We start from the raw sequence: 25,079 nt of genomic DNA, 5'->3' as shown, positions 1-25,079 counted from the left end.
CATTGTGTTTGGCAAAAACCAAAACTGCATTCGAACAGAAGAATCTCATTCCCAACCGTCAAGCATGGTGGTGGGAGTGTGACGGTTTGGGGCTGATTTGCTGCCTCAGGACCTGGACAGCGCGCCATCATTAATACAACCATTAATTCTGCATTGTATCAGAAGATTCTAGAAGGGAGTATCTGGCCATCTTTACATGAGCTGAAGCGAAAGTGGGTCATGCAGCAAGACAATGATTCTAAACATACAAGCAGATCTACAAAACAAGAGCTGCAGCAGAAGAAATTCTGTGTTTTTAGAATGGCCTAGTCAAAGTCCGGAACCTAAACCCCATCGAAATGTTGTGGCAGGAGCTGAAGCGAGCTGTCCATGCAAGGAAGCCCTCAAATGTCGCAGAGGTGAAGCAGTTCTGTATGGGGGAATGGGCCAAAATTCCCCAAACCGATGTGAGAGACTGACCGGCAGTTACAGGAAACGCAAGGGGGCGCCACCAGGTACTGAACCTAAAGGGTCACATACTTTTTCACACACGGATATTAAATGTTTAATCATTTGTGGACAAATAAATGTTGAAAAAGGATAGTGTTTTTGTGTCTTTTGTTTGATCAGGTTATTATTAGGACTTAGACTAAGATCTAATAACATTGTAGGTTTAAAAATCCTAAAGGGGGGTCATAAACGTTTTCTCGCCACCAATATATTATACACGTGACACTTAACCAGTCCCAGTGGGCCGTGTGACACAATGTATATAGGGGTTGCAGTACCCCTCCTGCACCCCTTTAAAAAGATGTATATTTCATATATAGCTCTGACAGTGCTGTACACACAAGTTTGCAGCTACAGTCGGTTCCTGTCCCATTGAGCTTACAATCTAATTTTGGTGTCTGGAACAAAGGGAAATAAATTAACTTGCCCACAGACGCAAGTAGAGCTGACGTCTGGGACTCAAACTAGGTCCACCCACTCCAAAGACAGGGACATTACCCCTGAGCTCCTCCTTTGTCTGATGTCCCTCAATAATTCGGCTGAGCATAGGTACACATGCCCTGTGACAAGCTGCGGGCTCACAGTAATGAAGCAGCTTCATTCCAGTTCCGTGTATTGTGATTTTGGGAGGCGTCACACGTGTGTGATATTTCTCTGGACGTACTGTGGAAATAACATGTTCCTCTCCTGTCTGTTGCTCCGTCTGCCCTAAATCTGCTCCTCCTGGCAGCCAGCATTGTACAATGTCACTGATAATACGTGTCTCTCTGTATTTGCGAGTGCGGTACTTAGTGTGGGTGTGCGTGTGCGTGTGCATGTGGGTGGAAGCTGGTGGTATGTAACATTGGGATTCCTTCCTGGCCAGTTTGTAGCACAGCTGCCCGCATTAAAGGGACCGCACCGTTTAATAACCTCCAAATACACTTTTATAATCTACCTAATAATGTCACTGGCTTCATCAATTGTAACTTTTATCTTTGTTTCATTTCCATTTTTTTTTGTCAGCAAGGACCCTGGACAGTAGCATTTTAGTTGCCTTAGAATGATTTTATGGAGCGAAATAAGCGGTTAAGTAAAGAAACGACTTGCTCTTCATTTTGTCCATTTGTCCATATTTACATTTCTTATTTAGCTAACCTTGTCTGGGCAGAAAATGTGTCGCCAAATGAAAGAACAATTTCTTAGAATTGGCAAACACACTAAATGAGTGAATATTTCCTCTCTGTTGGCCAGTAAAATGATGGAGCAGTTTGTAACTTTGATACAATCCAATCATAACTTTCCTGTGCCCGAGATTCTAAAATTAGATTGCTAGCTCTTCAGGTTACAGATCCTCATTGGTCTATATTCTACTATATTCAGCTCTGTGTTCACCAGCAACAACACATAAAAATAAAGAATAGTTATTATTATTATTATTGGTGCTAATCCCTGCAGAACATTTTATTCTGCACATGTAAGCAGTTCCTATAATTAAGGTGTTTCTAAACACGGAAGGACTCCAAACTTTTTGCTGCCAGAGGGGTAACAAGGCTACGTGATTGCTAAAGGAATTAGTAATGGTGCAGTTGATCTATAGAAGATATGACACGTCAGTGATTCACACATTATAACAAATACATCAACAGTTTGTCTTTCGCTCCGAAAGCCGCAACTACTGTACGTGTTGATAACAAGCCTGGGAAATTACAGTGAACCAATTAGCTGTGCGAAGAGACGAGCAAGGTGTAGCACCGCCAAATGGGCTAACTCTACGCTTTCCAGACATGTCCTTTCTTCAACCCAGAGGAACGTACCGGACAGAAGCAAAATGCCGGCTTTTATAGTATTATTAAAATACATTTGTGATAGGTTTTCGGCGTGCCAGCCCTATCAGGACTTGTTATCAACATGTAGTTGCGAGGGGTTAAGACAGGGGCGGCCAACTCCAGTCCTCAAGGGCCACCAACAAGGTCATGTTTTCAGGATATCCCTGCTTCAGCACAGGTGGCTCTATCAGTGGCTCAGTGGAAGACTGAGCCACTGATTTAGCCAACTGTGCTCAAGCAGGGATATCTGTAAACCCTGATATGTTGGTGGCCCTTGAGGACTGGAGTTGGCCAGTAAAGGACAGAGCCACTGATTTGAGCCGCTTGTGCTGAAGCAGGGATATCCAGAAAACCTGACCTGTTGGTGGCCCTTGAGGACTGGAGTTGGCCACCCCAGGGTTAAGAGCAAGTCAATGACATCTGTTTCTTGTACATTGGTGCAAAAGAGAGGTTTTTAGGGCAAATCCAGGAGCAAAGTGGCCAGGACATACGTGAAAACGAGAGGTAACTCCCAATGTATTACTTCCTGGTAAAATATTTTATAAATAAATAATAAATTGGCTTAGTTCTCATTTTGTTGCCGTTTGTAGCACTCTGCGAGTAGGGATCTGTAAGTTTGTATCCAATGGGCAGTGAGATGCTGGTCACATGTTGCCATAAAGCGCTGCGAATGTGTTGAATTAATAGGAATCCAAGATGGCGATTCTAAGGAAAATGTATTGTATTTCCAGGCCCTGTAAAGCTGCAGACCCAGCAATATCCTACGTGTTTTTTTTTTAATAAATCAGTTCTGTACTATGAGACAATATTTGTAACATTTTTTTTAAATGTTGCAATTTTTTCTTTTTAAACGATTTTGAATGACAGTTTTTAATGTATTATAATGTAACAAGCATTCTTTGTTTCTATAGCAACCACTTACAAAGTCACACCCCTTTCCTCTTCTAAAACAGGCTGTGGCACACCCCTTTTTGAGCCCCGCCCCCCTCTCTAGCAGTGCACCAATTGTATCTAGTGACTGCCTGGTCACATGATCTTCCCCACAGAACTTTGCATCTTTGGTCCTCTTCTGCTGCACTGACAGCCATTTAGTGAACCCCCGAGCCGAATCTTCGCCAATCGATCACAGGAGAACGGATCGATCAGCAACTTACCTAAGTACTTATCATTGTGTGGATTGTATTGATGCACATATTAAAGGGAAAATATTAAAAATGTAAAAAAAAACTGCTGTTTCATAAAATGTTACATTTTGGTTGATGTACTAGTTCTAATCTGCCCACTTTTAGCCATTTTAATGTCCCTTCACATCAGTGTTACAGGGCAGTTTCCTTTGATGGTACACTTGCATTAGTAGAGAGCTTTGGGAAGCGGTTATGTGGTGCTGTATTGGGAGGGGGTGGAGGGGTTAAAGGAAGGAGTTACTCTAGGTCATCTTTAAATATTCGCCATAATATTTTGGCTCTTTTTGTCCATTAATTCACTAAACACATTCTCTTTCCATTCATTTGTAAACTCTTCAGGACGTCCATGCGAGGGACGTTCTCAGTCCCTGGGCTGTTTTTCCTGCCGGTTTATGTCTGCAAATCCTTTTCAGGAGCCGTCTGTATAATCGGAGAAAGCTTTTCACTGTCAGTCCACCGACTGCTTTCCCCCCTTCTGCTAATTAGTTTGTGCTATAATGAGATTGATGGGGGTCTAAAAGCCATGATTACAAACATGCCCAAAACTGGCTTTGGCAGCAGCCTGGTTGGAGAAGCTTGGCCAAAAGCGATGGCGCGGTGATGCGCGGTAATTAGCGGCCGGAGAGAGACGTTACATGGGTAATATCCTTCCCAGGAGCTTAGCCACGAATGACTGATTGTTCTGTCTTAACTGCACTAACAATGGCAGAGGCCTGGCTGCTTCAGCGTGCGATTCCCGCGCCAGAACAAATGTGTTTTCTTTTCTCACGGCACGGGGAGCCCTGCGTTAGTTGCCTACCACACAGCTTCTGGCAAGTCGCCTAAAACAGGGCTGTCCTTTTTGTTTCCCCCCCGGGGATATAAAATGGACGGCTTTACACTTGTCTCGCATGCACCTCCAAGAACTGAAATCTGTTAAGTTGTAGGGGGTTCTGGTCCAACAAGGGACTTTTGAATGGGAGAGTGCTGAGAGTGCGTTGAAGTCTGCGAGATGGCTGATCATGGCAAAACCCGGCGAGACTGACGACAAATCGGTGACACTGGTGGGAATTGACCTGGCTGAATATATCATTCAACTTCATATGCATGGGTCATATCAGAAGAGCTCCTAACAGGTCAGGTTTTGAGGGCATCCCTGCTTCAACACAGGTGGCACAATCAGTGGCGCAGTCGACAACCCTCAAAACCTGTCCTGTTGGTGGCCCTTGAGGACTGCAGTTTGCCACCCCTGTTTTAGATGGGGGTTTTTAAAAAAAACTTTTTTAAGTCTCAGGAAAAAGAGGGAGCCTTATGCTAGTTATGTAGATATATTTATTTGGTTTATGTATATATATTTATTTTAACATTTCTAATTTGTTACCCCCCGCACATTGTAGAAATTAATAAGTAATTAATACAGCGGATTTAAGTGAGAAGTCGGGGCGCAATGCGGGCGAGAAGGTTGTCGTGGGCGCAATGTTCAATTCTCATTTCCTGCTCCGTCGCATCAGCTTAAGACGCAGCAAATTCTGCAGTCTGTGCAAGGAAATAAATACTTTATAATGAGGATTTTTTTTCAGTTGGTTTTGTTGGGTCTGGCTGCAGCAGAAGGAAAATAAATGTTTAGACTTCAACAATAAATCTTACAAATATTTCCAATATTATGCTTGCGTAGAAAAGGACAAAGTTCTTCCAGTCCTAAAAATAACTGTCAGAGACATTGAGTGCAATTCTATAATACGCCTTCTGACTCCATAAGGTGGACGTAGGGCAGCCAGGTGTACAGTATTGAACTGGACTGTCCTGTATTTGGACACTGTCCAGTAAAAAATGAGAGGTAATACTGGACATGTATGTGTATAGCGGTATTACCTCTCTGGACATGTATGTGTCCGGTATTACCTCTCTGGACATAGTGACCGTACCAGCTTGGGGGGCCGCTTTCTCCATCCTGATTGGCTGCATTACCCAGCAGCATCCAATCAAGAGGAGGTGTCAGTAGCCTGGGGGTGTGGCCAAGAAGGAGGAAACCGCATGGAGCGGTGAGAGGGCGTGTGTATGTGTGTCTCGAGCGTATCGAACCTTTCACCATTGTGTCCAGTATTTTTGTAGAAGCCGCCTGGCAAACCTAGGTGGGTATCTGGCTCAGGAAGGTGTCTTATGGCTTATAACCTCATGGTAAATATTGCCCATTATCCTTTGAACTAATAGAAATTATTGTGTAACATGTTTGTGAGTTGTGGATTTAATCCCTAATGTGAATCCCTATTTATTTATTTTTCTGATACTCGTTAAGGGGAAATACTTTGAGTTGTCTTGGGTCGCTTTAACCCTTGATCTCCTTCTTTGTTTGAGTTTGAGATTGGAAGCCTTATCTTGGTCTGTTGCTTTTGAAGGTGTACAACAGAAGACAGGGGTGCCCAATGCTACATCTAATTGACACAACATATATGGTAATAAGTATAAAGTTTAAATACTTCAAAAATAATAATTACTTGGTTATTTAGTTAAACCCTTTGGCCAAAGCGTTGTAAGCCTGCATACCAAACGTCAAGGTATAACCAAAATTAATGCAGGTCCCACACTACACTGTGAACCCTTCCCGTTACCTCTGTATGAGGGGAAAGAACCGTAGTAGGTCCTGTTCTTGTAGCAAAGTGAAAAGACCTCCCAAGTTAAAAAGGTGGGGAGGGGTGAGCTCTGGGGGGGGGGGGGGAGGGTGCCACCTACCTCCATACAACTGCTACCAGTCAGAAATTGTTGTTAGATCTCTAGCTGCAGTTCAGGCTCCCGTGTTTTGTTTTTTGTTTTTGTTTGTTTTTTAACTTTAGTAGTTTCATGTGGGCAATCTCTACTTACCTAAAAAAAACCTGCATAGCTGCCGGTCAATTCTTTCTCCGTCTATTGATCAGCAAAGTTTGGCGACATCTTTAAATATGGGGAATGTAAATCATTGCTATAGGAACAAGCATGCTTGTTAAAATAGAATACAAGAAAAATGGTCTTTCAAAGTTGTTGGTTTTTTTTTAAAACAGAAAATGCTAAAAGTATTTTTTCTTACTACAGAACTGATTTATTAAAAAAAAAAACATGCAGGATATTGCCTGAACTGCAGCTTTAATCAGCTTTTGAAGGTGTAACATACTAACAGGTAGAGATGAGCTGACCGGTCCAAATCCGTTTCCCAGATTTTCCAGAGTTCTCCATTTAAAATACGTTCCACGGTGTAAAATCCGCCGACGGATTGTTACAGTTTCAATCCGCGCGGATTAATCCAAAACCGCCTCTTGACACAATCCGCTGGTGGATTTAACAATACAATCCTGATTTTGCAATTCGCTGGCGGATTTTAAGACTCCGATGCGGAATCCTTTGATGGATTGTCAGTGTTAAAATTTTAATTTTTTTTAAATTCTAATTTTAATTATTTCGCAAAAGGCGAATCACCATTTTTGAGACTGATCCGTGGACCAAAGGAACCGGACGATCCGCAGCGGATACAAATCCACCAAAAAAGTTTGCCTACCTGCCGCCTCCCGGCCTTACAACTTTCTTATTTGCAATCTATCCAAAATTCTGCTTTCACTTTCTCCCAAAACAGTCTCTGCTCATCTCCTCCCTAAATCCCTCTCCTCGGTCCCATCAAGTTTTGGATCACCCACAAAGTTCCCCTCGTTACCTTCAATGCTCTCCTCTCACCCGCTCCTCCCTACATATCAGCTTTGATCTCTCGCTGTGGCTCTGCTCGTCTCCTGCGCTCTGCCCATAACTGTCTCCTCTCCACCCCTTTCACCTCTACTGCTCTCTCTCGCCTTAAACCTTCTCCCTCACTGCCCCTTACCTGTGGGACCCCCTCACACTCAGTATATGCCAAGCACCTTCTCTCCCCACCTTTAAAATTAACCGTAAAACTCACCTCTTCAATGAAGCATCCCAATAGCCTGGACTCGTGGCTACTGTCCCACACCCACAGTCGCTCCTACCAACCATCAAGGCCAGGCACTGCCATCTACTGCACTTACTCCCTCCCCTGCAGTCTCTGTACGTTTCCAAACATAGCACTTAGATTGTAAGCTCTCCGGGGCAGGGATTTCTTTCCGATTGTCTGATCTTGGCTGTTGTAGTTTTTGTAATTATAATTGTCTATAGTGTTTTTCGTCTCTTGTGAGTCTCTGAGTACCCTGTGGGCACGCTATAAATAAAGCTATACATACATAGGTAGCAGAACGCAGGGCATAGTATTGTGCTGAATACCACAACATTTATTTACTAGAAGAAAAGATAATGTGTCAAGAGTATAAGGAGATTTGACACTTTGCTGAATCTCCATCCCATATTGTTTCAGCATATTCCCCACATTACACTACAATTCATATACATGAGGACAGGGCCTTTCCTTTGTCCATCTGTATCCCAACACAGACCTTTATTTGAAGTCCATTTTGGGGTGGAGGGGGGGGGGGGCGGGAGTGTGTGTGCTACATATGGCCAGGGGCTGGCAGTCGCTGTTTCGGCTGCAGAAAGTCTGTCCTAAATTTGTAGAAAAATGCCGAGCGTGCAGTTCTGAGGCTTTGCAGAGACCGTGACATTGTGAGCTAAGGCAACAAGTTATGCAAGCGTGAAATACTGCGCAGCATGAGTGGCTGTGACGCCGGAAACGCTGCCAGAAACAGTTACTGATTTCGGGGTTTGTGGGGCAGTTGACCGTTGAAACCACACATGTTCTTTCGGCATCTTTCAGATCATCCTGTTTAAATTGGGGTGACGCACACGTGCAGAGTTCTCTTTCTTTGTGTCGCCGAATAGCGAGCAAACCGAATTCACTTTTATTAGTTAGGAATCGGAGCTATCCTGCTGTTGTGACTTCTTGCCAACGTTTCTGAGGTGCTACTATACAGGGCAGCTTGACCTAAGCCTGTTCGGCTATCCTCCTCAGGGGTTACGTTCTATGTACAGGAGTGCTCTACAAATAAAGACATATTCATATATTTATTAATAAGTAGAAGGTCACTGTACACGGTGGCTTGACTGTTTGAGAATGCGTGAGTCCAGATCATTTCAGATGCTTTGTGAACCTCTGCCCATATTTCCCGTAAAAGTTTAACTCATTTTTAAAAGCCAGCGCTTCGGGACAGTCTGTTCTCAATCACGCCACAAAAATGTGACCTGGTGATAAAGCAGGAAGCAGGGCTGAAATCATTCATGAAATACCTGGAACAAGTAATAATATTCTTGGTGTTCCCTACGAAGGTCGCAGCCTGCGGGTTTTCATTTTTAGCTTTCTCAAAGTTCAGTTTATTGACAAAAGATAGTTGCGCAAAACCCAGGTTTTGTTGAAGGCAGCGATGTGTGGCAGGGGGTCTCCGAGGCCGAACTGTGTTTATTTCAGCTCCGGGAACAGCCTGCGTCCAGAGAAACTTACCGCCGTATGCCGTGCCGGTATCTCTGCAGCCAGTGAATATGTGTGCCTAACGAAATTACGGCGTTTAAATGTCCCGCGTTACGCAGACCAATAGGAAGCCGTGATGTCATCCCTTGTGGCTTCCTATTGGTCCACATGTCCTGGACCTTTAAACTTCGCAGAGACACTGGCAGCCACTACAGAGGTGCGCACCTCGGGAAGCAGGGGGTCCCCGGAGCTGAAATTAAAACAGTTCAGCCTCGGAGACCCCCTGCTTCAAAGGACTAAGGACCCTGTGCGCTGGAGGCCGTCCGCTCGCTGCCCGGCTAAGGACCCTGTGCGATGGAGGCCATCCGCTCGCTGCCCGGCTAAGGACCCTGTGTGATGGAGGCCGTCCGCTCGCTGCCCGGCTAAGGAACCTGTGTGATGGAGGCCGCCCGCTCGCTCCCCGGCTAAGGAACCTGTGTGATGGAGGCCGTCTGCTCGCAGCCCGGCTAAGGAACCTGTGTGATGGAGGCCGTCTGCTCGCAGCCCGGCTAAGGAACCTGTGTGATGGAGGCCGTCCGCTCGCTCCCCGGCTATGGAACCTGTGTGATGGAGGCCGTCTGCTCGCAGCCCGGCTAAGGAACCTGTGTGATGGAGGCCGTCCGCAAGCTCCCCGGCTATGGAACCTGTGTGATGGAGGCCGTCTGCTCGCAGCCCGGCTAAGGAACCTGTGTGATGGAGGCCGTCTGCTCGCAGCCCGGCTAAGGAACCTGTGTGATGGAGGCCGTCCGCTCGCTGCCCGGCTAAGGACCCTGTGTGATGGAGGCTGTCCGCTCGCTGCCCGGCTAAGGAACCTGTGTGATGGAGGCCGTCCGCTCGCTGCCCGGCTAAGGAACCTGTGTGATGGAGGCCGTCCGCTCGCTGCCCGGCTAAGGAACCTGTGTGATGGAGGCCGTCCGCTCGCTGCCCAGCTAAGGAACCTGTGTGATGGAGGCCGTCCGCTCGCTGCCCAGCTAAGGACCCTGTGTGATGGAGGCTGTCCGCTCGCTGCCCGGCTAAGGAACCTGTGTGATGGAGGCCGTCCGCTCGCTGCCCAGCTAAGGAACCTGTGTGATGGAGGCCGTCCGCTCACTGCCCGGCTAAGGGCCCTGTGTGATGGAGGCCATCCGCTCGCTGCCCGGCTAAGGAACCTGTGTGATGGAGGCCGTCCGCTCGCTGCCCGGCTATGGACCCTGTGTGATGGAGGCCTCCCGCTCGCTGCCCGGCTAAGGACCCTGTGTGATGGAGGCCGTCCGCTCGCTGCCCGGCTAAGGACCCTGTGTGATGGAGGCCGTCCGCTCGCAGCCCGGCTAAGGACCCTGTGTGATGGAGGCCGCCCGCTCGCTCCCCGGCTAAGGAACCTGTGTGATGGAGGCCGTCCGCTCGCAGCCCGGCTAAGGAACCTGTGCGATGGAGGCCGTCCGCTCGCTGCCCAGCTAAGGGCCCTGTGTGATGGAGGCCGCCCGCTCGCTCCCCGGCTAAGGAACATGTGTGATGGAGGCCGTCCGCTCGCAGCCCGGCTAAGGAACCTGTGCGATGGAGGCCGTCCGCTCGCTGCCCAGCTAAGGGCCCTGTGTGATGGAGGCCGTCCGCTCGCTGCCCGGCTAAGGAACCTGTGTGATGGAGGCCGTCCGCTCGCTGCCCGGCTAAGGAACCTGTGTGATGGAGGCCATCCGCTCGCTGCCCGGCTAAGGAACCTGTACGATGGAGGCCGTCCGCTCGCTGCCCGGCTAAGGACCCTGTGTGATGGAGGCCCTCTGCTCGCTGCCTGGCTAAGGAACCTGTGTGATGGAGGCCGTCCGCTCGCTGCCGGGCTAAGGAACCTGTGTGATGGAGGCCGTCCGCTCGCAGCCCGGCTAAGGAACCTGTGCGATGGAGGCCCTCTGCTCGCTGCCCGGCTAAGGACCCTGTGTGATGGAGGCCCTCTGCTCGCTGCCTGGCTAAGGAACCTGTGTGATGGAGGCCGTCCGCTCGCTGCCGGGCTAAGGAACCTGTGTGATGGAGGCCGTCCGCTCGCAGCCCGGCTAAGGAACCTGTGCGATGGAGGCCCTCTGCTCGCTGCCCGGCTAAGGACCCTGTGTGATGGAGGCCCTCTGCTCGCTGCCTGGCTAAGGAACCTGTGTGATGGAGGCCGTCCGCTCGCTGCCGGGCTAAGGAACCTGTGCGATGGAGGCCTCCCGCTCGCTGCCGGGCTAAGGACCCTGTTCAACTTCCACTAAACAATAAAATGAAGGTAAAATGTATTACAAACGTCCGAGAACGTTCCGGGGGTTATTCAATAAGCTGCTAAAGGTTTAATGATCACGAAATACTCTCCCCAGCGCCTCCCTGGGAGAGATGTATTATGCCCACGGCGGGCGGGGGGGGAGGGGGGGTGCAGAACACATAATTTCCATCCATTTCCCCCAGCACCACGAAGCTTGTTAATCTGGTTACTTTGAGCGCAGTACAAAGCGGGAGGTGACCGGGTTACTGCACCCGAGAGCAGGCACATGGAGAGCGGGCACACGGAGAGCGGGCACATGGAGAGCGGGCACACAGAGAGCGGGCACACGGAGAGCGGGCACATGGAGAGCGGGCACACAGAGAGCGGGCACACGGAGAGCGGGCACATGGAACTGGTTAATAGACAGGACACTTCAAGAAGAAAATTCTACGCGCTTTATTTCAGCTTTGCGCCTTTACTTATTTGAAACAGGAGGGAGGGATTTCATCATGAATTAGCAAAGAAAAGTCGGGTAGAAGTGATACCTTTAATACGAGTGCAAGCTCTCCAGACCGCATAGCTCCCTTCTTCAGCAGAATTTGCCCTGAGAACTTGCAGTCTTTTTAACCATGAGTTAGCCACTAACGGTACCACTTATTTACTTTTCTTTCAATATTCTACGGGCTAACACAGAACCATCTATTCTACCACAAATTCTATTTGTGTCAGGAATCGTGGAACCTGGCTTTCGTGGCAGTGTACAGGTATACCCCACATGAGGGGCGGCCAACTCCAGTCCTCAAGGGCCACCAACAGGTCAGGTTTTCAGGATATCCGTGCTTAAGCACAGGTGGTGCAGTCGGAAGTCTGAGCCACTAATTGAGCCACCTGTGCTGAAGCAGTGATATCCCTCATACTTGGCCTGTTGGTGGCCCTTGAGGACTGGAGTTGGCCTCCCCTGCTCTATACTACCTGCTATTTTACATTGCTGGAGATTTATACGTGTCCAGCACACTTATAGTGGATCTTCTATAGGTTATATAGCCTGTGGGCTATATGGCAAAGAACATTATTGTATTGTATTGTATGTCTTTATTTATATAGCGCCATTAGTGTACATAGCGCTTCACAGTAGTAATACACGTGGTAATCAAATAAATAACAGATAATATAAATAACAGATCATGGGAATAAGTGCTTTAGACATAAAAGTAACATTTCGGAAGAGGAGTCCCTGCCCCGAGGAGCTTACAGTCTAATTGGTAGGTAGGGAGAACGTACAGAGACAGTAGGAGGGAGTTCTGGTAAGTGCGTCTGCAGGGGGCCAAGCTTTATGTATCCTATTATATACTAAATAAAGAAAAAGATGCGAATCGCTAACAAGCTGAATAATGGGACGCGCAATAACTGGAAAGATGACCTGCATTATAGGCCTGAAGTACTCGTGAGTGTTAGTGGGTTAATGAGTACTGAGTACTGAGCTCGCAGTCTGAAGTTTAGGACATTGAACTGGGGCTGTTGCTAGGCTGCCAGGTGTCCAGTATTGAACCGGACAGTCTTGTATTTGGACACTCTGTCCAGTACAAAGTTATAGATAATACTGGACATGTATGTGTCCGTTTTTACCTCTCTGGACATAGTGACCTGACCAGCTTTGGGGGGGGGGGGGGGCACAGGATATCCCCGAGCAGGGAGAGAGCAGGGCTGCTGCTAGGGGGCTGGGCAGCTTCCTCTGATTGGCTGCTGCTGGGTAATGCAGCCAATTCTGGAGGGGGTGTTGGAAGCCTGGGGGTGGGGCCAAAGGGAGGAGGAAACAGCATGGAGGTGACAGGTGTGTGTGTCTTGAGCGCGCCTTTCAACATTGTGTCCAGTATTTTTGGGTAGCCACCTGGCACCCCCAGCTGTTGCACATTATGTATACATTCAGTTGCGCACTGGGGTGTCCACGTGCCAATTACGTGACGCATGTGGTTTGATTGCGTTGAATTACAAAAGAATTAAGTCGCAGGATTTAAGCCACAGAATGTTTTGTGCGAGTTTTTCATAGGAAAGTTTAGAGGCGATCCAAGCAGCTTAGAAAACTAAATCTTTTCTTTTTGTTCTAATATACGCCGCCTTTGATTACCTTTTTATTGAAAACGAATTACCTAAGCTGCCGATCGATTGGTTCTCACGTGAAGGATCAGCAAAATCTTGCTTCCCAGGGTTCACTAAATGGCCGCCTTGTATCCATTATCGATTGTTACAGTTTGCAGCTCAAACTGCTGGGAACATTGGCATCAAATGATCACAAACAGGAAAGTGTTGCAAAGATCTTGCACTGCTGGGGAGGTGGGATAAACCTGCTATAGAAATCAGAGGCTGCTCAGTGTATTAAAGCTCATTAAAAATGTTATTAAGAGATTCATTTTAATTTAAAAAAAGGAGTAAGTTTGATCTAATAATACAGGACTGGTTTATTTAATAATAAAAAAAAAACACCTGTCGGCTATTTCTTGGATTTCTCCTGTAACACCATAAAATGCATTTACAGATATGTCCCACGTTACAAAGGCCATTGTGGTTCCTCGCTCCCCGCCATGACACGGGGTGACGCAAAGTAAGCGCCGGCCCTGGCGTCAGTGTTCCCTTTGTGGCTATCCGCTCCCCGCCATGAAACGGGGTGACGCAAAGTAAGCGCCGGCCCTGGCGTCAGTGTTCCCATTGTGGCTATCCGCTCCCCGCCATGAAACGGGGTGATGCAAAGTAATGGCCGGCCCTGGCGTCAGTGTTCCCTTTGTGTTTCGCGGCTGTTACAAGGTGTTCATGGATTAATTTCTCGCCTTAAGCCCATACGTCTCGTCTAATGCCTGGCTACCTTTTTATTGAACTTCCGTGATGTATTTCCCTGATATAACCGCACTGGTACTCAGCAGGTAAATGATATCCAGCCCCGAATACGGTCATATAGAGCAATTTACAGACTGGAAGCCACTCAATGTGAATTCTGCTACTGCAGGGGTGGCCAACTCCAGTCCTCAAGGGCCACCAACAGGTCAGGTTTTTAGGATCTCCCTGCTTCAGCACAGGTGGTACAGTCATTATGACTGAGCCACTGATTGAGCCACCTGTGCTGAAGCAGGGATATCCTGAAAACCTGACCTGTTGGTGGCCGTTGAGGGGCTGGAATTGGCCGCCCCTGTGCTACTGTAACACAATGACTAATCTCCTGCCACCGGCGGAGTACTGATAGCTGCCTGTTACATAACACGCTGGCTCCAGATATAATTGTGTAAGCATAACGTGTTTGCCTATTTGAAATTCCTGTCTGGGATGGGGACCTTACAAATCTGATTGAATCCCGAAACAGCAGGAGTTTTTCCTTTGCCCCCTGCAAGTCCTGCAGTGATGCCCTAACCCTTTCACCATCGCAGAAATAGCCACATCACTGACTTGCATTATTGTGATAATAAATTTTCCGGCTCAAACATGTCCCCAAGTGTTGTATAGTGCGGGTCCCCTTTTGGTTGTGAAAGAGTTAACAGAATAAAGGACCAGCTTTTCTACAAGAGTTGTCTAAAATCCCATCTGTCAGTTATCAACACTTTATTTCGGTGTGGAAGTCTCCAATATGTGCAATTTCACGGTGGGTAAGAAAAAATAAACATGCATGTGTTATTGAAGTCAACCGAGGATGTAATGACTAAGGGGGTCTGTGTTTCACGGGAAGCACGGCACGGCGTGGATCCGTGGCAAGTTGTTGTTCAATTTTCTGCTGGTAAAAAGGAGACGTACAGTATTACTGACCTTTCTTGCTGGTCAGTAGGGTGAAAGCCATCCGAGTCCCAGCGGAATTTGATATAATACTAAGAGAGGGTCGGAGAAGGTGACAGGCGGAGGAGGTGCAGGGTTTCGTTCATGTACCGGTCATTTTATTTATATCGTGCCAACTGTGTGCGCTGCGCTTTAGAAAATGACAATACAGGGAAAATAAAGTGCAAACAATGGGGATAAGGGAAACGGGTATATTCCAACATAAAGCAAAGAGATACACTGGCCAAGGAGCTAACACTTCAAGTCCATCCCATTTTAGTTAGTGTGAAGTTCCTTCCCGTGACTTTCTCTGTATCACAAGCTACACACACAGAGGGTAAAATAAGCGCAGCTCAGGCGGGGAAATTATTCGCCTTGAATATGTCCATTTTCTGTGTTTTCTAATATTTGCTCATTTTAATGTTTGCAAAAAGTGGCCGCTAGTTTTTCTTTAAAAAAAAAAAAAAAGTGAATATTCAAAAAAAGATTGAAAGAATATGTGAGTTTTCCATTTTTCTTTAGATTTTCCCCTCAATATAAACGCAAATCGAATTTCTCGCCCTTCGCCCATCTGTAGAGTGGTTCTAATTACCTCTCCCGCATCATTAACTGCATAGAAAATACTTCTTTGCATCTTCTTACATAAACCTCTGTACAGTATATCCAGCTTTCAACTTTTGTGTTCACTTTAATATATTACCCCCTAAAATAAACGTATCTCTCTTGAGATACATGTTACATGATACGTGTTACAGAAAGCTTTTCCAGAGAAGATGCTCGGAGATTTGCATTGTGCTTTCCAGCATTTTATGATACAAAGCAGAGACAAGTCATGCAATTAACACAACCCGCTTTACACATGAGTAAGGGAGAGGCTTCGATTCCTGTAGTTGTGTCAAATACTTTCTCACAAATAAGGGTTGCTAGGCGGCTTCTCCAAAAATACTGGACACAATGGTGAAAGGTGCGATGCACTCGAGACACACACACACACACCTCTCTCTCTGCTCTCTGCTCCATGCTGTTTCCTCCTCTCCTTGGCCCCACCCTCCGACTCCTGAGACCTCCTCCTGATTGGCTGCATTACCCAGCAGCAGCAGCCAATCAGGATGGAGGAAGCCAACCAGCCCTATAGCAACAGTAATACTGGACACATACATGTCCAGAGAGGTAATACCGGACACATACATGTCCAGCATTACCTCTTATTTTTTACTGGACAGTGTCCAAATACAGCACAGTCTGAACACCCGGCAACACCGCCACACAAAACTGGGGTACACTAACTTTGAACTTATGGTTATTTCTGTTAAATAATTGAATAGAATTAATTAATTGAGCCTGTACACTGGTACATGGGGGGGGGTTGAGGAATGCCTCCCGGATGGTGCAATAAATTGAAACGAAATTCCAAGAGTATATGTTTCTAATTATTTTCTGAATGAGGTGTTCTTGGCGTTCTCCAGCTTTGCACCCAGGCAGGGGCGTAGCCAGACAAGTGTGGGCTGCCCGGGCCATAGCTACGCCCCTGCACCCAGGTCAGACAAAACACCAATCTCCAAAGCCTCCCACGCGTTTCATGCCAGTTGGGCGCTTTCGCAAGGAGGGGCAAATGATATACCTCCTTCTGGCATCACAATTGAAACACAGCTGTATGCAATGTTCTCCATATTCGAATATACATAATATATACAAATCTCTCTCTCTTAGGTATAGCTACTTATAGTTGCAAATAAAGTGATCATTAGTAATGATAATATTAACATGGTCTATAGTAATGATAATGATTAATAATGCCCAGGAAGTCACAGAATTATTGACTGTATTATGCATTATTGCAATATTGTCAGAATATATTTATAGGACTACATCATATTCCATAGTAGAGTGGGGGCCCCTCTGGTAGCTATAGGGATGCTTTTCTAAAGTTTAATGACGAGGACTGAATAAAGACCACCTGTAAGTGATGGTCACAGACTAACCGGTCCTCTCTTCTCCTTCCAGCCTGGGTCGGATCGCTGGCCATGGGTATGATCTTTTTCTGCTCTCCGATCGTGAGCATCTTCACGGACAGGCTGGGCTGCCGGAAGACCTCTTCTGGAGGAGCCGCACTGGCTTTCATTGGGCTGCTGTCCAGTTCCTTCACCAAGTATGACTTTTACAGCTGACCTCTTACCCCATGCAGGGAAGGCTGCTGCCGCCTCCCTACTGGTTTGGTTCATCCTGCCCTGGGGTTGTACCTTGAGCACATTGTTTAGGGAGATGAGGTTATCCGATACATCTGTTTGGGCCCCTAACAGTCACGGCAAAACTAGGGCAGAAACTGCACCAAATTTACCAAACAGAATTCCATGCGAAAGCAACGATATTTCTGAGATGAATCTGGTGCTGTTTTGTATACCAACAAGAGAAATGCACCAGCGTGTACGCAGAGGAAGACATTACGTTGTGGTGCAATCCAGCAAACAAAATGGGACCATATATTAGTCGATGATAAAACTTGGCTTTTAATTTTAATAAGCATACTTAAAATAAATACAGCAAATAAATAAGTGCAAAAAGTATATATAGCGGTGCTCCTTGATTACAACGAGTTTAAAAGGTGTTCATCCCCACAAGTGTACCCAGATCTGAGCTGCCGCGCTGGTATTTGTTACATAGTTACATACGGTAGTTACATAGTTACATAGTTTGATGAGGTTGAACCTATGTCCATCAAGTTCAACCTGTGCTAAATTTAGACGACAGATATTTTATCGTATATCCGTACTTACAGGATATTGATCCAGAGGACGGCAAACAATAACCCCCCGGTGTCATATCATCCAATGATATCTCATAAGGGGAAAAATAACTTCCTTCCTGACTCCAAATATTGGCAATCAGATTTCTCCCTGGATCAGCGTCCTTCCCATGTTTACTTATTCGGTATATCCCTGTATTAATAACCATATGCATGGATATTACCAATTAGTGTACCCTTAAGTAATGCCCAGTCTGCTAATGTCACTCAGTATATGAGGAAAATCTTAACTAACAGGTCTCATTAGTATAGATTATTCAGTAAAAAAATATACTGATTAGCATTAGAGTATTAATACGTGTGTGTGTGTGTGTGTGTGTGTGTGTGTGTGTGTAATATATATATATATATATATATATATATATATATATATATAATTGTTTCTAATATGTAATGTGAATAGCAAGTGTTCCCACCCATTCAGACCCCATCATTTGGTAACTTAGTTGTATGTGTGTCAGGATTAGTGATACTACAAGTAACTAATCATTTATCTCTATTTAGGAACAGTGGCACATTTTTGGGCTGATATGTTCTGCTCTAATTGCCACAAGATGCCAAACAGTGCAAACAAACCGGGCATTAACTATTTAACCTACATCCTTCCCTGGGAGAGGGTCTCTCTGCACCCCCACACTGCCTATAACGTTATATTCAGGATATAATGCACAAAGTTACCAAATTGTGGGTCTGAATGCATGGCCACACTTTTGCTATTCACATTAGAAACGAAATATATACACACATGTATTAATACTTTAATGTAGATCAGTATCATTTTTTACTGAATCTTACTATATATTTCTGAAAGCGTCATATGTGTCCGTGTCTGTATGTGTCTCCCTGTGTCCCTCCCTGTGTCCCTAGCGGCAATCCCATTGGACCTTGGGCCAGGCCAATGAGATTGCTCCCTTGGCCCGCCCGCCCCCGCACACCTCTCATTGGCCTGAGGCGGAGTGACGGGCCAAAGGAGAGACGGAGAGTGAGAGACACACACACACACCCACGCTCTCTGCGGCTCTCCCCTCACATAGGCCGCTCCCCCAGCTGACCATCCCCGAGAGCGCTCCCCACGGCTCTCACCACCCATAGGCCACTCCCTCACCCGGCGCTCTCCCTCACCCCCCACCCGCTCCCCCCCCGCTCACCCCCCCCTCCCCCCCCGCTCACCCCCCTCCCTCCCGCTCTCCTTAAAGCCACACAATGTAATATCCATGTGTATAACTTATTAATACCAGCGTGGCAGCTCAGATCTGGGTGCACTTCTGGGGTTAAACTCGCTGTAATCAATGAGCACCGCTATATATATATATATATATATATATATATATATATATATATATATATACTTTTGTCATTTATTTCTTTGCTGTATTTATTTTAAGTATGCTTATTAAAATTAAATACAAAGAGATATGGGAGCGCTGGTTATAACCATGAAAACACATGAACCAACAGATCTAGCTGTTAATGGAATATAACAAACGAAATGGTGTGACATGTACATATATACTCACACGGCCATGTGTGAGTACACGGGAGGTGCTGGTGCCTTTCACATTCCCACATTCTCTCCAATCTGCTGTGTGCAGTTTCCCTATGGTTTGTTCAGACTCCCTCACTCACGGTCACAGACATCAGACAGGAGCAGCCAACATCGATGAAATATATTTTAACAACACATATCTATTCAATATAAAAAAAAGCAAGAAGAGAACTCACATATAGGTTGCTACACCTGCGCCTTATATTCCATTAACAGCTAGATCTGCTGGTCCATGTGTTTGCATTGTTATAACCAGCGCTCCCATATCTCTTTGTATACATTATCTCTAAGGATCCAGGTAAGGTCCTATTTGGTCGAGCAGCAGGGGTTCGTCACCCCTCAGGTGACCTCAAGGTAAAGGCACCCTCAGGGGACTTTGGGAAGGTAGTATTTCCACATATACCACTATCTTTATATACCTATCTAACTAGACCGCTATATTTTTATTATTTTTTGGTCCATCTTAAGAGTTCGCGCCCTAGTTCTTGCTACCAATTATTAAAATTAAAAGCTAAGTTTTATCATCGACTAATTTATGGTTACATTGTGTTTGCTGGAATGCACCATGAAAAGATTTCTTCTTCTACGTACACGCTGGTACATTTTTCTTGGAATCCCATCTATATCCCAGGTAGCACACACCTGTCCATACAGTATTCTATGAGATGAGCGAGGTCTCTCTATATTTGTTTTTTATACAGTACAGCTCAACCCCGTTATAACGCGAATCCGCTACAACCCGAATCCGCTTATAGCGAGATGCAAGCGCGGCTCCCAATTTTTGTAATTATGAATACTTTACAACACGATTATTGGTGTCTTAAATACTTTATTGTACAATGCACACAATTGTGCATTATTTCTAACGCGATCCGCTTATAACGCGATGTAATTCTTTGGACCCCAAGCGCAGCGTTATAAGGGGGTTTAGCTGTACTTGTATTATTCCCAGTTGTGCAGATGGGGTCTTTACAAACACCCCACAGTGCCCTAAAGCAGCGAACCGTTCTGCTCGAGAACATCTTTTGTTTTAACCGTATTTCTGCCTCTAATGATCTCTCTTTCTTTAGAAGGTGCAGTTCCACAATAAAAAACATTAAAAAAAACAATTACAGTATTTGTATAATACTTAATACTCTTCTGTTGACAATCGGCGACATTTTCACCTATTAAATGTATCACTAAATAATATGGAAAATTAATATTTTTGCCCAGGACGTTTGCCTACCGACCATTAGTTCCGTATGTTCCTGTGTGTGACGCCCACTGACCTTGTACTTGGAAATGATTCCCCCCCCCCCCTCTGTCTCCCACCAGGTCCCTTGGGGTTCGGTATTTCACCTACGGGATCCTCTTCGGAGGCGGCTGCTCCTTCGCCTTCCAGCCCTCCTTGGTAATACTCGGTCACTACTTCAAGAAGCGCCTGGGTCTGGTGAATGGCATTGTGGCCGGAGGTAGCTGCGTGTTCTCTATGGGCCTTCCCTTCTTACTGAAGGTGGTGGGGAAAGCCATAAAGCTGTCGCACATTTTCCAAGTGCTCAGTGTGTTCATGTTCATCCAGATATTCCTCTCCCTCACCTTCAAGCCCCTCCTGCCCCCTCCCGTAGATTACAGTAGAGAAAAGGAGAAGGTGGCTGGAAGAAGCAAGACCCAGCAGTGTCTGGCGCACACCCGGAAATACTTTAACCTGCAGGTGTTTCGGCAGAAGACCTACAGGGTTTGGGTATTTGGCATCGCGACCACAGTCCTGGGATACTTTGTTCCTTATGTTCACCTGGTAAGTTTGTTATTGAGGAATGGGCTATAGTTTGGAACAGATCCAGGAGACCAGTAGAGGAGAAGGAGGAGAGGGAGGACTCTTCCGATCCCCAACAAGACCACAAGCGGCCATTGGATGTATTCTTCCCCCCATAGCATTAATTTTATGGCGTAACTGGAAATTGTGTACCCTTGGTAGACACCCCCTCCCCACCACACCCCTATATAATGATAGTATTTTCAGGGGGGGGGGTTGCCACACTGGTTGTTCTGGGGGAATTACCACCTTTTCTGACATTTTGCTCCTCAGGTAAAATTTGTGGAGCAGAGGTTCAAAGGGAAGGAGGAATGGGTCGTCCTGGTTTGTATGGGGGCCACGTCCGGCATCGGGCGTCTCGCTTCTGGCAAAATCGGGGACTGTATTCCTGGACTGAAGAAGGTTTATTTGCAGGTACTTTGGCAGATTCCCACAATCATAAAAGCGAATAGTAACAGACATAAATAGACATACCACATTAACTCACGGTCAACCTACTGCCCTTGGAGGCCGCCAGTTGGCGGTTGTTCTCTATGCCCCTTGCCTAAAATGTATGTTTTCTCTAACTGTAACCCCCTTGCTGCATTGGAAAGCATGGCAGCAAACCATGAGCTGCATACGTCTTTGCTCTAGAGTTGCACCAGGTGACTGTTTGGTCAATGAGACAAAAGATGTTATTTATCAAAGTCTTATGGCTGCAAATCAAGAACAAAAGCACCAAATGTATCAAGAGAAACAATTCCTTTGTATGGGAATATTTGGGAATAGGATGTGCTGCTGTGTTTTAGGGGGGGGGGTTGCACCAATTTTGCAGGTAGACACTGGGCTGGATTTCCACTGAGTTCTGCTGAGCTCACGTGTGATATAAGCAGCAACATTAACTTTAAATGTCCCCTAGGATTTACACACTGCGTTTGCACCAGTATTGCCCTACTCTCCCGCCCGGAGACTGACTAACCCCAGAGTTGTTAGGAATTTATTTTGCTATTGCTTTTTTTTTTTTTTTTGTTATCCTCGGCACATTGTGAATTTTCTGCTTTTATGTGGTGCAGCTGCTCTGTGCTCCATTATAATTTATAGGGTAACATTTGTTCCTTTATCCAGGGTTACAGCATATAGAATGTCCCTGCAGGATTGTGGAAATGAAGTGCTATGTTTAGCAAGTTTCTTGGCCAGCAGAAGCCTGAGGTTTTAGAAGAGGCTGTATAGGTACCGGAAATGTTATACAGTTGACGTGTAATGGGGAAAACCACGGCGTTCCAGACCCTATAAAACAAGGACATTAAATCATGAGTTGTGGGTAAAGATGGGAGAAGGGTTTATTGGTTTTTCAATTCCCCGGAAATAACGGAGGGTTCATTAAAACAGTATGTCATGTTCCCAAAATGAACATGTTGCAGTATAAAGCAGTACCGCGTATAACACCATGCGCAAAGTATCTAAAGATTTTACTCTGATGGGACTGAAGAAAACTGTGCCCGGCTGCAGCTGCCGGGGAGAGAAAATCCATCATATTCAAGTCTCCCGTGTTTAAAACGGGTGCAAAAAATCAATGAGGTTTTGTTAGGAAATCCCGTTGAAAAACATGAGATGTTATCATTTGACCAAGCTAGCGGTTTTTCTTTTCACCCAGTTTAGCAGTTAAAAGGCGTGGATACATTTTTGGCCACGTTGTAGCTCTGTGGTACTGTCACGGACTTTCAAGCAGGTTTGATATCTGTGTCAGCTCTATTTCTCTGTGCCTCGTGCACCAAAATTAGGATGTAAGCTCTACAGGTTACTTATTGTTCCTGAAAAATACACTGTGTGCGTGCACACACACGCGTACACACACGCATAGGCACACACACACACACACACACACACGCGTACGCATGCACACGCGTACGCACGCACACACACACACACACACACCTCTGTTATTATTCTGATAACTACAAGGCTGAGTTTGATGCAGGGCAACCTGGTTCAATTCCCGGTGTCGGCTCCTTGTGACCTTGGGCAAGTCACTTTATCTCCCTGTGCCTCAGGCACCAAAAACATAGATTGTAAGCTCCACGGGACAGGGACCTGTGTCTGCAAATATTCTATGTACAGCGATATACAAGAAAAAACTATTATTATTATGTATCAAACTACTTTGTCCCCGTATAGCCCTAAGTGCATGAGAGTTGGGGCGTAGACAGGTGAGGAGTTACAATGTGTCAGATGCCTAGATCAGTAATTGTGGCAAATTAGGTTTGTTCCGATTGATGTGGGTGCAATTTAAAGATTGCTGTGCGTCATGCAGCACGTTTGGCGTTTCATACATAAACCTTTCTGCAATGCAATAAGCAGAGCCCTTAGGGACCTGTGCTACATACAGCCCTGTTCTGACTAAATTCCCTATTGGCTTCAGTAGCCAAATTGACCTATTTTACAGCCATTAGAATAACCCCCTGTAGTCCAGGAGGGGCCAAGTCCAGTGCTCAAGGGCCACCAACAGCTCAGGTTTTCAGGATATCCCTGCTTCAGCACAGGTGGCTCAATCATTTGGTCAGTCGTTGACTGGCCAACTCCAGTCCTCAAGGGCGACCAACAGATCAGGGTTTACGGATATCCCTGCTTCAGCACAGGTGGCTCAATCAGTGGCTCAGTCTTCGACTGAGCCACTGATTGAGCCACCTGTGCTGAAGCAGGGATATCCTGAAACCCTGACCTGATGGTGGCCCTTGAGGACTGTTGCATAGCACTGGCGTGCTCCTTCTCCATAGATTGTTTTTTCCTGTGGGTTGAATGGGAGGAACATCTGCATTGACGGGTGAGCCATCAGGGTTAGTGTTTAATCTCACACTTGTGTGCTGCTCCTCATTGTAGCAGCTGACACCCCTGTCCTGCCACGGCAGCTCTGATCTATCTGTGGTTTGGCCTTCGCTGTGAGCCACGTCTGGTTAGTGCAGGGATTTCCTACACTTCTAATTCCGTGGCAATAAGAATCGCGGACATTAACCTTTTCACTGCCACTGCACGATGCTGAAGGCACCTCTTACAGGAAAAGGCTTCATGCTAAATCATTTGGACAGGAATAAATACAAGGTGGATATTTAATTTCCCAATTAAAAGGTAGAGAGGTCACCCTATACAATCACCCGTTAACGAGATGCCACGTTTGTTGAAGGAGTAGTTGATGCATGGAGCAGTGTTCTTGCAGATGTGGCAGGTTGGCATGCACAGTAAAAGCATTCGATAATATTTGGAACGGACACCAGGGGAAAAAAGATCAAATAGAGCAGGGGCGCCCAACTCCAGTCTTCAAGGGCCACCAACAGGTCCGGTTTTAAGGATATCGCTGCTTCAGCACAGGTAGCTCAATCAAAGACTGCACCACCTGTGCTGAAGCAGGGGAGTCCTACAAATCTGACCTGATGGTGGCCCTTGAAGACAGCAGTTGGACACCCATGCCACAGAGTGTATGGGGTCTAGTTACTGAAATTGCCTAGCTACGAAACGAGGGCAACAGGCGTGCATAAAACAGCACCTGATTTATTAAAGGAATCCTATAGAAAGCCATGGGAGATTGCCCTTTGATAAATCTGGGGCAATTATTTTGCCCCAGTTTGACAGGAGACATTAGTAGATATACCCCTTATAGTTTTGTAGCAAGTTGGGCACTGGGTAGACTGATGCCGGTCAGTGTGCATGCTTGTGTGCCTCTTGACCTCCCCATTCTGACCCCTGCTTCCCTTGTGTTACAGGGGGCCTCCTTCTTGCTGCTGGGGCTCATGACCATGATGCCTCCTCTGTGCCAGACGTTTGAGGGCGTCATTGTGGTGTGCCTGTTCCTGGGGCTATGTGACGGCTTCCTCATCAGCATGATGAGCCCCATTGCCTTCGAGCTGGTGGGACCCATGCAGGCCTCTCGAGCCATCGGCTATGTCCTGGGACTCATGTCCATTCCCATGACCGCTGGTCCACCAATTGCAGGTTGGTCGGCGCATTGTCCGGAGTAGGTGGAGAGCACAGGGGGCTATAGTTGGCCTAGCCCATCCCTCATGGGTTCCCAACAACAGTCC

General features: G+C 46.4%; 1 protein-coding gene across 2 annotated transcripts in view; it reads left to right on the top strand.

Moving 5' to 3' along the window:
• The window catches only part of SLC16A2 (solute carrier family 16 member 2), an 85,503-nt gene that overhangs the window by 55,338 nt on the left and 5,086 nt on the right, over positions 1 to 25,079 (top strand). For both annotated transcript variants that reach the window (XM_075573515.1, XM_075573516.1), the window contains exons 2-5: positions 16,888 to 17,032; positions 20,550 to 21,009; positions 21,301 to 21,441; positions 24,762 to 24,990. In XM_075573515.1, the coding sequence (XP_075429630.1) occupies positions 16,888 to 17,032; positions 20,550 to 21,009; positions 21,301 to 21,441; positions 24,762 to 24,990 (975 nt within the window). The remainder of the gene's footprint in view (positions 1 to 16,887; positions 17,033 to 20,549; positions 21,010 to 21,300; positions 21,442 to 24,761; positions 24,991 to 25,079) is intronic.

This window comes from Ascaphus truei, chromosome 16 (assembly GCF_040206685.1).
Source record: "Ascaphus truei isolate aAscTru1 chromosome 16, aAscTru1.hap1, whole genome shotgun sequence".
NCBI classification, from domain to species: domain Eukaryota; kingdom Metazoa; phylum Chordata; class Amphibia; order Anura; family Ascaphidae; genus Ascaphus; species Ascaphus truei.
The sequence above is the reverse complement of the archived record's forward strand: the minus strand, read 5'-3'. Positions and strand labels throughout refer to the sequence as shown.